The 17,097-nt window shown below is 39.2% G+C and overlaps 2 protein-coding genes across 2 annotated transcripts in view; one reads left to right on the top strand and one right to left on the bottom strand.

The window, feature by feature from the left end:
• Positions 1-6,873, top strand: part of LOC134002997 (arf-GAP with dual PH domain-containing protein 1) — a 29,810-nt gene extending 22,937 nt beyond the window's left edge. The window contains exons 7-11 of the mRNA XM_062442076.1: positions 3,491-3,574; positions 3,716-3,778; positions 5,384-5,455; positions 5,546-5,774; positions 6,771-6,873. Coding sequence (XP_062298060.1) covers positions 3,491-3,574; positions 3,716-3,778; positions 5,384-5,455; positions 5,546-5,774; positions 6,771-6,799 — 477 coding nt within the window. The 3' untranslated portion in view covers positions 6,800-6,873. The remainder of the gene's footprint in view (positions 1-3,490; positions 3,575-3,715; positions 3,779-5,383; positions 5,456-5,545; positions 5,775-6,770) is intronic.
• A 6,270-nt stretch (positions 6,874-13,143) lies between these two features.
• Positions 13,144-15,479, bottom strand: sox8a (SRY-box transcription factor 8a). Its single transcript, XM_062442075.1, has 3 exons — positions 15,082-15,479; positions 14,068-14,282; positions 13,144-13,937 (listed from the first exon to the last, which is right to left on the bottom strand). Exons 1-3 carry the CDS (start codon positions 15,477-15,479, stop codon positions 13,144-13,146), a joined length of 1,407 nt encoding a protein of 468 aa, XP_062298059.1.
• Between the last annotated feature and the right edge of the window lie 1,618 nt (positions 15,480-17,097).

Genomic DNA, 17,097 nt, shown 5'->3' with positions numbered 1-17,097 from the left:
TTTGTAGTTTGTGGCCAATTTACTGAGAGGTTTTTTATATTTTATGAATTTTATTGGCATATTTTAGCGCAGCAACTTCTACATTACAGTAGTTGCTAGGACACTTCTTTCACTGCCAGCTGTCTCAGAGTCTTTCTACAGGTTTCTGTCCAATGTCATGTTCTGTTGCGCCTGACATCACCTGCTGTAGACTATTATAGCCTATTCTCTTGTCTAGTATCTGTGACTGTCACATCCTTCGACCGCCTCCCATTACAGAGCACTTTGCTTTAGAAAGATATTTTTTAACATCTAACGTCATATCAAAGCATTATCTTTTTATTTCTGTCACAGCACAGCGCTGCTCTGTTGATGCATCATTAGCATCTCTATTAATATTTTCTAATTGTTTTCGGCTCCCCTATTACTGACACTCCTGACTTATGAAAGCAGGACTTGAAGCTCCCCGCTGTGATGTCCATGTTTTTACTGATTTTGTGTTAACTTACATTTATATGTAGATTTTTGTGAATACTTGTCTAGGCCTGTCACGATAACTACTTTTGTTGGACGATATATTGTCTTAGAAATAATCGCGATTTACGATATTATTGTCATTTGAAGATCATTTCATACCACTGATATCATGATAATATAGCAGCATAATAATGTAAAGGGGGCGGGGGTGGGATTGGAGTGGGCACTAAGCTTCTGTAAAAACACAGACAGCCATTATGAGCCTGGGGACAGAGTCATATAAGTGGCGCCGCTCGCTTCTGCAGTCTCCACTCAGGACGTACACAGTGAGGAATGGAAGCAACTACTTGCTTCGACCAATGCGACATCTTAGCTGCCAATGTGAAGTGTGGCAATATTGAAGTAAAAAAGAAAAATCAAGATCATGTCCATGTATCTTACGATAAGTCCATATATAAACATGATGACGTTGATTATTACGTCATTGTACAATAAGTTTATAACATAATTATTGTGACAGGCCTAAACTTCCACAAATGGATCGGAACAGTTCGCGGGATATGGCAGTTTTAGGGGTGTTTATTATGCTAATGATCAGTTCTCAGAGATTTGCAGCTCCTCATGAACAGGTGACATTAATCAGGCTGTGCAAACAAACCTCACAGAAAAGGTCAGAGTTTTAGTAAAAGCATACTTAAATGTTAAAGTGCTGACTTTTAGCTTTAATTTTACAGGGCCTACATTCGGATTCCGTGTAGAAAAGGTCTTACTCTACAAAAAAATGGTTGAGTATGTAATAAAAGGGGCTGGTGTTCACTCAGTGTGGATAAATAGCCTTAAAGTCAGCACTTAAACCTCATAGACTCTGTTTCAGCATTGTCCTACTACAAACTGTACAAACTGCAAACTGTGTGTCTAAAGTGAAAAAAAAGTTTGTTTTTGTTTTTGTCCCATTCAGTTCCAGAAGACGTGTTTTAGCCTGTAAGCTCATTCAGTCAGTCAGTTCTGTCAATGCTGCTACTTCTGCTGCTGACGCTGCAGCTGTTCTGCTATGCTCTCCCTAGGGGTGGGGGGGTGGGGAGGTTATTATCGTCACCCGTGCCCCCCAACTCCCCACTGGACTGCACTTTCTTGTTGGGAGTGATGAGGTCAGAACTGGGATGCACTAGATGAATCCAGTCCACTACATGAGTAGTACCACTGAGCTGCAGACAAATGTGAAAATGCTTTGCTTATTCTTTGCCTTATATCACAGTAATGTAAAGCAGTTGTTTAAGCATTTAAAGTTTATGGGTTTGCAGGGTCAACAGCAAACCTTGAGGAAAGTATTTTAAAAAGGCATGGTAACACGTCATTTGATGGGTCGCAGAAATTTCCAAATAATCTCCTGGGAAATTCCCTGGAAAGAACGATGTAATTTGGTGTTAATGATTGGGAAAATAGGGACAGTGTTCTGAGACTCTATATTAACTTTTTATTTCAGGTTTTAAAATGTCCCTTAAAGGGCAGCTAAACTCCTACTGACTGGAAAAATATAGTGTATATTGTATGTCATAGTTTATTAGACGGTAAGTTAGTTTTATTGTGATTTAAATCTAAAAATGCAGACGTGAAATATTTATTTTTAACTTTTCCTTGTGTAAGAAAAGGTTCCCTCCCTAATTGTTTAAATATACATCCTAGAATGTGAGAGGGAACATCATCAGTGATGTTTCGGGTCTTGCAACATCATACAACCTTATTCAGGCGACCCAGCCAGGGTTGATCAGAACCCAACTTGTGTACCAGCAGCATTGTCCCACGCTTCAGAACTAATGATCCAAAGCCAACTAGAGGCCTTCTCTGCAGCTTTTATGGTGGACTTGATGGCTCTCCTTATGTCCAGCTCCTGTGATGCCAAGAAGGCTGAAGAGCTTGCACAGTGAGCTGTCCGACACTGCTCCACCAGTACTTGGTGCTTGGACCCCTTCTTGTCATTTGCCTCTTCTATGCGGGCCCCTAAAACACAACTCGAGTTTTTTCAATCCATGAAGAAGAACTCATCAGCCCTTAAGGACCTTACTGAAAATGTGCAACCCTTCAATCGTCATATAATTTACAATAACACATGAGATCTTCAGTCTCACCGCAATCACATAAAGAAATAAAGTATTTTCTCTTCTGGGAGACTATTGTAGAAACCTGCCTGTTTCTATATGTTCCTGAATGTAAATATGCACATTTATAGTGACTTATATAGTTCAATTCTGCTTCGTGTATTAGTTATTCATCATATGTTCGTAACTCAGCCTCGTACTAAACATTAACGGACCATCTTGCCTTATACATAAAGAATAGTGAAAATTACACTGTGAACTCTTTTGGAAAATGAAAAAATAAATGCATACTTGCCTGTGGGCACACTTCACATTCTGCATGTTCAGCTAAACTGCTGCACACTGATTTTAAAAACTCTCTGGAAATACACTAGAAATGGTTTGTAAATAATTATTGCCCCTATAATTAGCAATGCCATATTACATAATACTTTCTGGGAACCTTTTCCTTTCAAGGAAATTATAGGAAACCATGTGACTCGTACAATACAGTCTCAATCCTCTTTTATTATCCTGTTTTTTCAAGCTTTTTGTGCATGCCTCTCGCTGAGAGATTTTACAGTACTGAGCACACAAATCATTGCTTTACATTGCTTACGTCTCTGAGATTTATGACTAAAATAGAAGCAGAGAGTTAATCAAACATGAGAATATTGGAGAGAAGAAAGAGACAGATATTAATAGTGGTGCAGGCTGGAATAGAGAAAGCACTGCTCCCTCTGCTGGCCAACAATTGTCCCTGAAAGCTGTGACAGAACTAAGGTCATTGGGTTTGTCCAGAGTCAGTCATTCTGCTGCGGAGTTACTGACAGCGATGCGGCATCAACACACCGGACCACACGTTCCGGTGTAGGCAAGACACCTTGACTGTAACAACTCAAGGTCTTCTTTCTAAATCCAGTTGGACACAATGCCACTGTTTGTTTGTTTTCTAACAGGAGATGGTCGACTGGTTCAATGCTATCAGAGCAGCCAGGTTCCACTACCTACAGGTGGCTTTCCCTGGAGCAAGTGATGAGGAGGTGAGGGTAACTGATTTAATCATCCGTCACACTGCTACACTGCTGAAAAATGCTGAATAATCCAGAAGTCTTTTTTTGTGGTCGTTAATGTTGAATATTTAGTGCATTTTTGTGTTGTTCCTTTTGTCTTTTGTACGCCAGCTGGTGCCCAAACTGACGAGGAACTTCATGAAGGAAGGCTTTATGGAGAAAACGGGACCAAAGGTTTGTCATGTGGTGTCACTCATTGGAATATTGTCAGAGTGCTCCTAACTATAAACAAGGAAGGGATGGAAAGCTTTACCTAAGTGAGGAGGTGTGGTTGACCCTGTTGCTAGGTATGACTCATCCTTTTAGAAGGTGTGATTGGTTGATCAAAAAAAAGAGAGAAAGAAAAATGCACTTTTAGTGATAATAAGCATAGAATGGACGGTAATATAAATAGCCTTAATCATAGAATTTCTCTCTATGAAGACATGGTGTAATAATAAATCCTATTTTATGTTCTTTATTGAATACATTGTGAGTCACTTTAAAAGCCGCCTATGAAATGTTTGAAATCACAGGCCCACTTGCACAGTAGCCTGTTCACATGCTGATAGTTGTTATATTTATTTGCTTACATTTATTTACCATGCTGGTCATTATAGTATTTAATCTATTTGATATTAACGGGATAAAAATGGGCTGTCATTAATATATGTGATTACTGGCCAGTCTGTATAAGTAGCAATGTTGGTTAGAAAATATCTTGGTGTCGTGATGACTTTCATTTCTGGAATTACAGTGTTATTGCATTGGGTGGAAGCTGTGAGCGCATCTCTAATTAGATCGACCACAAACATTATCCCTGCACCATCTAATCTGTAGCGTTTCATTGATTTACTGTCATTCAGCGTTTGGAGAATATTTCTCCTCCTTCTTTGTCTTTCCACCATTTTGTACTCTGGTTAAGGAAATCTAAATCTTAAGCCTCTTATAGTCCTCCTCCCTACTCTTAACAGTGTTTCACCTTCAGAACTCTCTTAAAGGCTAAGATGCTTTGTGAATAACTGTGATCTTTACCAGGATCTTAACTATTTTCTTACAGTTTTGTCTCTAGGAGCAACTCTTTGTGCTAGGAAGCTTTATGAGTACAGACAGACAGAGGTCCAGAGTTCTAGTGTAGTAGTGTTTCCCAACCTGTTTTGGCTTATAACTCCTGAAAATGTAGCTTTATCTAATAGCAGCCTTGTCACACATTGCATACTGTATATCAGTGACTTGTGTACAGTTTCATCAGAGTGATTCTTTCCTCCTCAGATTGATTCTTTTGAGTTCAGTCTCTCTGCAGTGTTTACAGCCTTTCTGTACTGATATACTCACTTTTTTTCTGATAGTCTGTGTTGCAGTTTAATTCATCACAAATGTATTTATTAATATGCACAAAACTGAAATTATAAAGCTCGTAAAACTAGATTCTCTACGAAAAACAGGACCTCAAGATCAGATAATAAAGCAGGGCCTACTTAATTCCCTCATAGTATCAGTTGGCTTTGTGCTTCAGTGATGTATCCCAATCATATTTTCAATTAAATTATCTCAAACCAGTAAGTTGACAGTAAGTCTGGAGGTTTCACAGCAGGTAGATTTTCTCATTAGAAATCAGCCCAGTCAAAAAACAAAGTCTTTATTGTATTTTTTTGTAATTCATTTAAGTCGCTGAACAAGTCTGTCATTTAATGTATCAAAATGTTATTATAAAAGTATAGTGAGCATTACTGGAATGAACTGGCTCCTTTTGCTGTTTTTTTCCCCTCATTATCTTCACTCTATTTTTCTGTGCCGCAGCACACAGAGGGCTTTAAGAAGAGATGGTTCACCATGGATGACAGGAGACTCATGTATTTCAAAGACCCACTGGTAAGAAGAGACCTGTGTCTTCTTCACCTTTTTTTAAATTCACTTCACTTTGTTCACAGAACTTTTCCTCTCTCTATTCCTCTCTCCCAGGATGCCTATGCTCGGGGGGAGGTGTTCATCGGCAGTAAGGAGAACAGCTACACTGTTCTGTCTGGCCTCCCTGCAACCACTCAGGGTTACCACTGGAACCACGGCATCACCATCGTCACGCCAGACAGGAAGTTCCTGTTTGCCTGTGAGACTGAAGCCGAGCAACGAGATTGGATAGCGGCCTTTCAGAGGGTCATCAATCGACCAATGAGACCGCAGGAATATGCAGGTACAGAAAATTGACGATTTATCTAAACACAATGAAGGTGTTTATTTACAGTAAGAGAACACTTTTTTTCAATACTTTGCTGTGAATAGAAATTTGGATGTAATAGTTTTTCCACAATAAAAGTGAAATTACATTTGTGTAAGTTTCATACTGGACTATTATTGGTTCCAAACAAATCCTGATCGTAAGTACACTAAGCAGATGGACATGAAAACAAAATGCACGTGTATCATTCTGCACAGTGAAGCTCAAACATCCATGTGAAGTAACTGGAACCAAAACACATTTTTGAGTGGAAGGGGACTTTAATGTTTCCATGTGACGTGTTTGACCAGTAGCAGTGCTATGGAGCGATGTTTTATAGAGAGGTTCCCTGCTGTGTTTGTACATCCGTATGTATGATATTATGTTGTCCTGCCGATGCTTTGACGCTATTCCACTAATTGAAAGTTGGTGGTGGTAATATGCGTAGAAAGAAGAAACGTAGCATTGAAAAAAAGTTATGAAGGAGGAGACTGCTAGCAAGCAAACATGTTGATGTAAACAATGAAGGTTTAAAGTTTGTCCAAAAACCATCTCTATAAAAGTCATTTGAGAAAGGATATAGATTTTATTAGAACTCAAGAATACACACAATGCATTTTGGTTAGAAAAATTGAGTGTAAACACAACTGTTTACAAACAAACGAAATCTTTACATGGTACCCTTAATTTCATCTAGCATACAGAATGACATATGAAATGTACAATTAATTATTGGTTATAAGGTTTTTATTGGGAAGGAAATTAGGGGGGAAACAAGAATGCAGCGCAAGTTATATTTTCAAAAGCCTTTGAACTTTAAGACAAAATATTGGCTCACAGCAGCTTTAATACATAAGTGTTAATGTTGCTTGTCAAACAACACACATTGGTTGAAACCACACTGTATTGAAACAGATGTGTTTGTTGATTGTTCTGTATAATCTACTCTAGTTTTTCTGGCTGTCTTTGCAGTGGAGGCCCATTTTAAACACAAGCCTTGAAGCCGGCATGAAGCCGCAACCCAGCTGGACTGGCCCGGTCTCATTCAGATCAGAGACAACCCCAATGTGTGACCACAGACCACGGCGGGAGGCGACGGGGTGGGGGTTGGGGGGCAGGAGTGGGTTTTGGGATGGACTGGGATAAGAGAAAATGATGAAGAAAAAGAAAAAAGACGGAGGGACTCCAGTCTATGTATTGTGCAGAAAATAATGGGACTCAAGGCCCCTCCTGCGGTGAAATGTTGGTGATCCGAGGCCAAAGCGTAGATGATGTCATCACTATTTCGCCTACCAACTTTGTGCTATACATTATCATGCCAACCGCCCTCCCTCCCCTCAGCCATGTGGACCCTTCCCTTGCAACAACCTCTCCCCTCTCTCCCTGGAATTTTGTCTTGTGAATGGTTCATTCTACCTGTAATCTAATGTAATTATGTAATCTAGAGTCATTTCACTGGTTGCTTAACAAAGACAATGCATTGTTAATTTATTGAATGTACAGTTTTGATGACAGTGGCTTACCTTGTGTGTATGTGTGTGTGTGTGTGTGTGTGGAATTGTGATGTTTTTGTTGAGGACGCGCTGTGAGGTTGAACCTCTGGCACTGAAACCCTGTTAAACCTGAATCTACAAAGTGCAGTTAACAACAAATATGCATAAACACACACACAAACTCTCAGTGATCACCGTCGCTGTTAACGTAGCCAGAGGTGGCTGATTTGTATCCAGACAGGGTTCTTTTCAAACCTCAATCCGACAGCTGTTCTCTTATTTATTTGTACTGTTGAACCTACTGAGTCATCGTAGACAGTTATTGCTGCTTTAAAGGATTGTAATGTGACAGGATTGTAATTTATATAACACTTCTACAATAGTTTTATTTAATTTTTGCATCTTGTGTTCAAGACACATTGTTGTGTTGATCCTTAAATCACAGTGATAGTTTGTTTCATTATGAAAATCTTAACATAAATACAGATGAAGCTGAAATCAAGTGGTATTGTTTGATTTGTGTTCACTCCAGTGTCAGTGTCTTCTTAAAGGATCATCCTGGTTTATTACGACTTGAAAAGCTGAAGGCTCTTTTGTTCCCTAATCTCAATATTCACTTTGATGAGTACAGTATTATAACTGATAGAAATGATGGCAAAAACTATGAAAATATCACGCAGATTGTAATAAACCAGGCTTATCCCTCACATAAAGATGTGTTGTCATCAACTTAATGTAATATTTAAAGAAATGTGTTTTACCCCCCAAAGAACACACACACATTAAAAACTTCCTTTTAATTATGAGCATATGCTGTCCACCAGTGGTCACCAACCCTGCTCCTGGAGAGCTGCATGTTTTAGGTATCTCCCCATTCGAACACACCTGATTGTAATAATGAACTCGTTATCAAGCCCTTGACAAGCTTCAGCTGCTAGATACCGAGCTAATAATTAGAATCAGGTGTGTTAGAGTTGGAAGATACCTAAAACATGTGGGGCAATAGCTCTCCAGGAGCAGGGTTGGTGACCAATCTCTCTACACCATAAAGGCGATGCTACAATAAAAGTGCAGTGGTGGCATTTTTCCAGCAGATGGCGCCCTTCTGTTACTTTATAATGGACCTGAAGTGGCCTTACACTGTCAGGTAAAAACGTGTATTTCCACAAGAATTTAATGGAATTTTCCCACAAAACGATGGTCATCACCAGAGTCAGATGTTTGAGATTTTTACAGGACAGTTAATGACAAATGAAATTAATAGTTTTACATTTTGAAAAATAAACTTTTTCTAGCCGAAGAGTAGATGAGGTCAGTACTATTCTCTTGTGCATTGTAGAACTAGACTCAGGTGGCAATTAGCTTAGCTTTGACTTGAAAAAACTAGCTTGACTCTTAACCCTCCATAAAACCACAAGTTTTCATCATCGAAACACCAAATAAGAGAACTGGAAGAGTATTCACAAAGTAAATTGCTGAAGAAGCAGTACTTACCGACCACTAGTATTTTCCAATTTGTAAAAGCAGTCAAAATAAGGAAGGCCTGTGTTACCTAACTTGTTTTTTTTTTGTCATAGAGGGTGGAGCTCATCTGTCCCTTGTAAAGGGAGACCAACACGTACCCTTGCGTTTGGACGGAGAAGTGTTAGCTGGTCTGCCGGTGTAAATGTCACCTGATGATCTCGCCACTCTTACGAAAAACTTCCATCTACACACAGACACTGGCTCCAGAGTCTCACAGGATTATGGGTAAATCAATGTTGCTTCTGTCTGGCGGCCTTGTTGTCATTGGCAACCAGGTTGTCATGGTAAACTGCTGAGACAGTGAGCCACTGAGCTGCAGCAGCCAGGTCGGACCCACACAGGAAGCGTTTAAAAGCGGGTGGGACCTCGGCTCAGCAGCCACCGTGTTTGTCCTGAAGATAATATGGTCAGTGAGGCGCTGGCACATGTAGCCAGCACATACAGATGTATTAATGGTACAGCTGCTGCTCCAGTACATGGCTTAGTCTGAATATTATAAGTAATCCTAACTCAAGTTCTGAACATTTGAGGATTACATGTTCTTGTATGGTTTTAGAAGATTTCCTCAGTGTAAGACACCTTTTTAACAAGTAGAATACATTTAAAAACACATCATGAAAGGGCTCAATTCATGTCAACGGGTATGATACCTTTTTAATGTCCTTTTTGTTATAAATCAAGGCAGTAATTCCTTTTAGTTCTTAACAAAGTATCTGGAAGCCCACTCCAGCTGTCCTGTCCATCAGGCCCTGCAGTTGACACTCCATCCAGACTGGCTGTGAGGCTGTGAAATTAGCTAATCTCCTAACAGGAAACTCAACAGGACCAGCTGTTGGACTGTACACAAATTGGATGAAGCACCAGAGGGGAACAGGTTCACAGTTTTATAAAATGTGAAATTGAAAGTGGGTCAAGGGGTTAGCCTACCTGTTCCATTTTGTCCTCACAGAGGAATCAGATTTAAGTAAATATGTGATCCATAATGCCTTTTTGCTGTCTAGAAAAATAGTTTTGGGAAACACTATTGCTGAGAGTAAGACAAGAAGAGAGTGGTATCAATCGTCTCATCCAACCCTTGGCAAGAACTTTTTTTTTTCATTCTTCTCTCTTGACATGCAGGATCAACATTGATACTTGCACTTACATTTACTATCATCTACACAATCTCTAACTTTTGTAAAGCACAAAACTTTCTTGTTGGCTAAAGAAATCTTACATGAACATGCGGAATCTTCCCATAATGATTCCCTATAAAAGAAGAAAAAAATGCAACAGGCTCTACGCTAATCAAAATTTATGAAAATTTGGAAACTATTTTAATTTACTCAGCCAGCTTTAGTGCGGAAAATCTGCTATTAAACCTGAAACACCCTGTCTTAAGTAGGTGCTACTCACATACCAAAATTATTCATTGGTGTGGAGTTTCAGTGGAACATTTTAGTTTCCAATGTAGGATTAAATGTCATTTTTCAGGCCTTGTCACTCAGAAAAGTGTTAAATTCAAGACAAAACACTCTTAAATCTTTTAACTTCTTCTTTTAAGTCATCAAACCGCTAAACACTGGGCCTCATGTGTGAATCTGTGTATGAGTTGATCTGAAATTATACATCCAAACAATTTAAGAACTTTTGTGGCATTCATCAATACTTGCGTACTTCCCGCTTGTCATTTTGTAAGATCAAATTTTAATGGACGAGTGTGTATGATTTAGTGGCATCTAGTGGTGATGTTGCAGGTTGCCCACCCATTCCCCTTCCCCTTCCAAGTATGTAGGAAAAATCATATATCATGAAAACACAGAAGAAAAATGTTATACAATTATTTATTAATTTAATCATTTTAAATGTTTACACATATTAAAGATTAGGTCTAGCCTAAATGACAACAACATTAGACCAATGTGCCCATATGCACACACATTTTTCCAGTCATCAATCATGACAGCACATGTCATTTATTATGATTTGTCATAGTATATAAAGTAGTATGAGGTGTTCCCAAACTGAATCATCATGGCTTATTTGCTACTGCTTGATACTCACGATAGAGCGTGTTTGCTGAGACCGACGAGATTCTTCAAAACCTTTGTGAGTCTCAACTTAGATCAGAGACAAAACGATGTAATTCCACTCCACCCCATCTGCAAGTATTCACCACTATTGATTTCCTGGCTATTTCCAGACAGAGATTGGTGATAGGTCTGACATATCCCAGTCCACTGTTAGTCGTGCGCTCTCCAAAGTTCTCCAGGCCATCATCCAGTTCACTCCACAGTTCATTCAATTTCTAAACACCCCATGATCAGCAGACCCAGATAAAAAGGGATTTTTATGCCTTTGCTGGAATGCCCAATACTAATGGAGCAATCGATTTTACTCGCGTGTGTCAAGGCACCATCTCCAAATCCATTCCCCTTGAAAAACAGTTCTACAGTACATGTCCAAATAATATGTGATGCACAGAAAACGTCTTTAATGTGGTAGCCAGCTGGCTGGGGAGAGCACACAGCTCTTTCATGCTGCACAATAGTTCATTGGGTATGTGGTTGGATTGAGGTGCTGCTGGAGATGGGTGGCTTACTGATAAGTGTTATAATATGATGGAGTTGTTATAAATCTGCATTATTACCATCCAACATAAATCCAACTTTTAATTTAGGTAAATGGGGCTATCTGCTACCACCATGGCTTTTGATACCACCAACCCTCAGACCCAGCAGGAGGTGGCCTATAACCAGAAAACTGATGCGCACTTGATCAGTGTCGGAGCGGACTGTCGATACATTGAAAGGCTGATGGCTATGCCTCGACAAGACAAGTGGCAAGCTTTTATACACACCTGAAAATGTGAGCTAAATAACCTACTGTGTCCTGCACAGCAATACAACATGGTTTAACCCCCCCCAACCACCACCTGGTGGGTGGTTCATAGTTTCGTGGGACCTGGCCAGAGACATGTTGTTGAAACCCAAAAACTTTTTTATCATGTAAGCAGATCACCTTTGTTACATTGTGTTATGTCTTAGGCCTATACTCAAGGCAGAAAACTGTAATGGTATATTTGATAAATGGATTTTATTTATTGGTTTTTAAAGTTTCATTCTCTTATTTGAGATTGTCATTCATTTGTAAAAAATTGGATGATATATGCTGAAGAGTCTCTAACATCTATTCTTGAATTTGTAGGAACGACCCTGAGATGATCTGTGCTTGGACGGATTGTCTTGATGGTCCACGTGTGCTTTGAGACTTGGATGGCGAGCTGGAGCCAGATGCATCTGAAAAATAAGACAAAGGCTGTTAATACATTTATTCATATACAAATTATTTAAAATGGGCATGTATCTTAAAACAAAAAAGGTCATGTGGTAAGTGTTCTTTTAGAATATGTTGCACGTGGAATCAAATGAAGCAATCAACTTAATTAAATTCCCTTTGAAATTTGGATTTGATGCTTACCATTGTCTTCTCGCTCGTTGATCCTGGGGTGTGCTGTCTGGTGCTGACGGGATGTTTCCTGGCTGTGGTGCATAGGTCGCTGTCCAGTGGAATATCAAACTGCACCCCCGACAGAGAAACCTCTCCAGTGATGGCTCCAATGCACTCATTCACGTCTGTTGTCTCGACAGTTTCCTGGCCCACTCGCATGGCTGTCATAGCACACCTGGCAGCAGAAAGTCGTTTTTGGCGTCCATTTTCAGATCAAACCTTTTTTTTTTTTTTATTTCCCCAAGAGTTCTTTCTTCTGCACATATAACATTAATTGCATTGGTGATCTCTTGCCATGCTTTGCTCTTGTCTGGACCGGTGACCCCTCTGCTCACACTTGAAAATTTGTTTTCCCTAATGAAGTTTCATTAAGTAAAGTTTCTATTTCTTTAAAAGGAAAATTTTTTTCTTTTTGCTTCTCTTAGGTGGCACTTTCCTTTACTTTTTTTCTTAATTTTCCTCTTTTGTCCGAGTTTAATGTTACCTGTCAAATTGGATGGTTTATGGTTTGCATATGGCACTGAAGTCTAATACCTTTATATATGTTCACCAGGCTGTTTATTTATGCTTACTGAAAATTACCTAGCACACATATCTAATTTTATCAAACGCAATTCATCAGCATACTCAGGTGGGTAGAACAGGACTTGGCTGTCAGTGCATATTTCATGAATCCCACATAGGATTTTCTTATTTTCCTTTTATTGCTTTGTGGAAGAATAAATATAAGAGAAAATAAGAAAACATTTATGCATGAGGCCCATTGTCTTATAAGTTATTAAAACAGGCCAGTTTAAAGTTCCAGTCTGAATAGTCAGTAGTCTTTGCCTGTGTGGCCCTCAAGGCCTGCTGAGTGTTGTATAGATAGGCTGCTCCCAGCCAGAGGGAGGACTATGTGGTGGTGGTGCCAAGGCCAGGCTGTTGATAAGCGGTGTAGCATAAGGTCTGTGGGAGGAGTGGAAGTATGGGTACTGATACAGACCAGCAGGGTACCCAGAAAAGGCGCTGTAGAAACCGGAGCTCTGAAGGTCAGTGTAGTCAGACTGGCTGGCAGAAGAGGTGGAAGAGGTGGAGGAAGAGCAGGTGCCCGAACCCAGGGAGGTGTACTCAGGTTGATGAGGTGGAGGAGGGGTGGCAGAGGATGAGCATTGGGAGGAGTGGCTGCTGTAGTGTCCTGGACTCATCTGCTCAGTTTTTATTTGAGGTTTCTGGCTGCTTTCCTCGTGGAGCCCATAGGTGTGACGATCAGAAGATGATGGTGCCATTGCGATGGAAGTCCCGGTCTTGGGTGTCCACGAGGGAATGCTGTGAGAGTGAGAGTGAGAGTGGATGCTGGGTAAGATGAATGATCCAGAGGGGTTGTTATGTCCATTGCTGGTTTCTGGCGTGGTTGGAACTGTGGTGGTGCGGCTGTTGGGAGGCAGGTACTGGTCGAACTCATGGACGTCAAATCCATCAATGGTGCTTATGACATCACTGCTGAGCTCAGAGATGTCCACGTTACTGAAGTCAATGTTCTGACGGCCGGTGGGAGGAACAGAGCCCTCTATAGGCCTGTGGCCCTCGTGTTTGGTCCCCATGTGAAGGTCGATTTTAGGGGTAGTAGGAGGTGTTGGAGGTCCATGAGACTGACCTGGACACCAGCACAAAGACAAAAAAGGTGTTTAATCCATTCCAGCATTGTACTTTACACTGTCACACATTTCTATATGTAGCGAGAAGTGTATTAAAGTTGAAGGTCTTGAATTAATTAGTCATCTCACCTGTCCTGTCAGACAGCCTGGCCACCCCTGGGTCTGGCTTAAACAAGCCCTGGTGGTGCTGCTGGACCAGGCCGGATCTGCAGTCCCCCTGACCCGGTTTGGAGCTCTTGCGTCTCCGAGGCTGGTACTTGTAGTCTGGGTAGTCTTTCTTGTGCTGCAGCCTCAGCCTGTCAGCCTCCTCAATGAAGGGACGCTTCTCAGTCTCAGAGAGAAGTCTGAGGAGGAGAGTGAGAGTGGGGGTAGGGAGTGAGGACAGGTTATGCTCATTGGATGCATTTTAATATATATGCATTCAGAAATAGGAGCATATTGATGAAAGTATATAGCTAATATGTTCAGTCCAAGTGGAAACACATGTCACCATGACAAAATGAAACAATACCAAAATTACACAAATAAAAATTATTCGTATTACTGAAGAGCTGAGTAACTTTTCATACATTTTTACTATCTCAGTGATCCCATTTAATAATTTCACTGTGGTAATAAATCCTTACTGCATGAATCAACTGTACAGCTGCACAGAGTTATCATGTTTTCAAGCTGTCAGAAATTGGCCAAAGCATTAGCAGGGGGCTGCCAGTTAGAAGAGTTATTTTTTATTAAACATATTGCTGTATTGCAGAGGGAAATCCCATTTAACAATTTTCTCTGAATCCTTCTGTAATTATGTCATGGCCCTCACTTTTTAAAAAACTTTTTGCCAAGTATTTCCCCACCAATGTCTTATTAATCTTGAAAAAAGGGATCTAGAGCTCAGTGAGACCACCTGTTTAAATAAAGGATTAAATACATTTGTATATATGCAAAAATCTCGAAACTGTTTTGTGCTTAATAATTGTTAGTTATTGACTGTGAGATGTTAATTCAATCAGAAGGATTGTCACAGTGAATTCCTAATTTTGGAATGAAAACCACAACAGAAAAACAGGATTTCAGTTTAAAACTAAGTTCCATGCACTACCTACTGTACTCTTTAAAGATGAGACTCTCTGGTTGTGATGCAGTACTCACCGCCACAGTTTCCCCAGCGTCTTGCTGAGCTCAGCGTTGTGCAGATGAGGATACTGGTCCGCCAGTTTCCTCCTTGCCGCCTGCGCCCACACCATGAACGCGTTCATCGGTCGTTTCACATGAGGTTTGGTCTTCAGTCCTCTCTCCCCTTGACTGGGCATCGGCACCAGCGACCAGTCGTAACCTTTCAGCACCTGAGACACTGCGTCGCGGATGCAGACGGGAAAACGCTCATCCTCTGCGCCTCTCTCCGCTTTGAGCGCAATCTTATCCGGGTGCGCGTCGGACCCTGCTGAAGAAGTCGGGGACTCTGAACCCGATCCATGCAGCGAGAAGGAGCTGTCGCTGCCTGTGGGGCTGCACAGATGGTCTGTCAAGGACTTGTTCTCCTCTGTCATGTTAGAGCCGGTAAAAAGTTGCCAGAATGATCTACTGTCGCCAAGATTTTCCTCCAAGTGCGTAAATGCGCACGATTGTGTAGAAAGAATGTGTCAACGAAATCAAGTAAAATCCCCAATTTCTTGTCTTGAACCTGCCATTCCTTTTCACAACCACTTCTATAGCCAGACAAAGTTTGAAGAGCAACTGTTTTCTTTTTAGCACTTCAACTCCTGCTTCTCTCCACCCCTCTGGTCCTATTGGCCTTTCCAAAGTTTTACCATCAGAGTTCCTCCTGCTTTGGCATAATGAAGCCGAGAAAGGCAGTTAATGGTTGTAAATGTGAATGTGGAAGCCTAATACATTTAGAGTTTTAAACATTTTTATTTTGATAATAGTTTATTCTACACATCTCTACTGAGTTTGATGTGTCCAAGTGGTGGAAATAGGTAGAGGCTCATGAAGTACTATTTTATAGCTCTACTCTGCATTTCTTACAGCTTTATATTCAATTTCAATATTTTACAGCATAAGGTAAAAATGTAAAACGCTGATATAGATTAAAGTGAACAGCAGTATTCAAATTAGCGCCACTTGACCAAAGTACAATATTAAAATGCAGCTTAAACTCAATACATAATAAGTAACTAATAATGTAATATAAATAATGACATAACACTCATAGCGCCAATGGTTTGAGGTAGCCTACTGATTTTTTAAAAACGAATTAAAAATTAAAATTAAATTACAATAATACTACTATGCCTATGTTTGTTTTTTTCAGTATACAATAATAATAATAATAATTATTATTATTATGATGATGGTGATGATAATATTAATAACAATAATAATAATAATATTATTATTATTAGTAGTAGTCGTAGTATATAACACAACATAATGCAAGTGGTTTGACGTAGCCTACAGATGTTTGTTTTTACACAAATAAAAATTATAATAATACTACTATGTCTGTTTTATTTTTCATTATGTAATAATAATAATAATAATAATAATAATAATAATAATAATAAAAGAAAAATACTACAAGGCTACTTGTAGTATTTCTTTGTAGTTGTGTAGTTTTTTGTAGTTGTACTTCTACTACTACTACTACTACTACTACTAATAATAATAATAATACTACTAATAAAAATGATGATAAAATACTACTACTACTACTACTAATAATAATAATAATACTAATAATAAAAATGATGATAAAATACTACTACTACTACTACTACTAATAATAATAATACTAATAATAAAAATGATGATAAAATACTACTACTACTACTACTACTACTACTACTACTACTAATAATAATAATAATACTACTAATAAAAATGATGATAAAATACTACTACTACTACTACTACTAATAATAATAATACTAATAATAAAAATGATGATAAAATACTACTACTACTACTACTACTACTACTAATAATAATAATACTAATAATAAAAATGATGATAAAATACTACTACTACTACTACTAGTACTACTACTACTGCTACTACTACTACTACTACTACTAATAATAATAATAATAATAATGATGACGATAATAAAATACTACTACTACTATTACTACTACTACTACTACTACTAATAATAATAATGATAA

Source organism: Scomber scombrus, chromosome 21 (genome assembly GCF_963691925.1).
Source record: "Scomber scombrus chromosome 21, fScoSco1.1, whole genome shotgun sequence".
NCBI classification, from domain to species: Eukaryota; Metazoa; Chordata; class Actinopteri; order Scombriformes; family Scombridae; genus Scomber; species Scomber scombrus.
The sequence above is the reverse complement of the archived record's forward strand: the minus strand, read 5'-3'. Positions and strand labels throughout refer to the sequence as shown.

Excerpts from the sequence above, each read along its gene's own strand:
- sox8a (XM_062442075.1), bottom strand. The coding sequence starts at position 15,479 with ATGACAGAGGAGAACAAGTCCTTGACAGACCATCTGTGCAGCCCCACA. Across the intron at positions 14,283-15,081 it reads ACGCTGGGGAAACTGTGGCG|ACTTCTCTCTGAGACTGAGA; the intron begins GTGAGTACTGCA and ends TCTCCTCCTCAG. Across the intron at positions 13,938-14,067 it reads CAGGCTGTCTGACAGGACAG|GTCAGTCTCATGGACCTCCA; the intron begins GTGAGATGACTA and ends GCTGGTGTCCAG.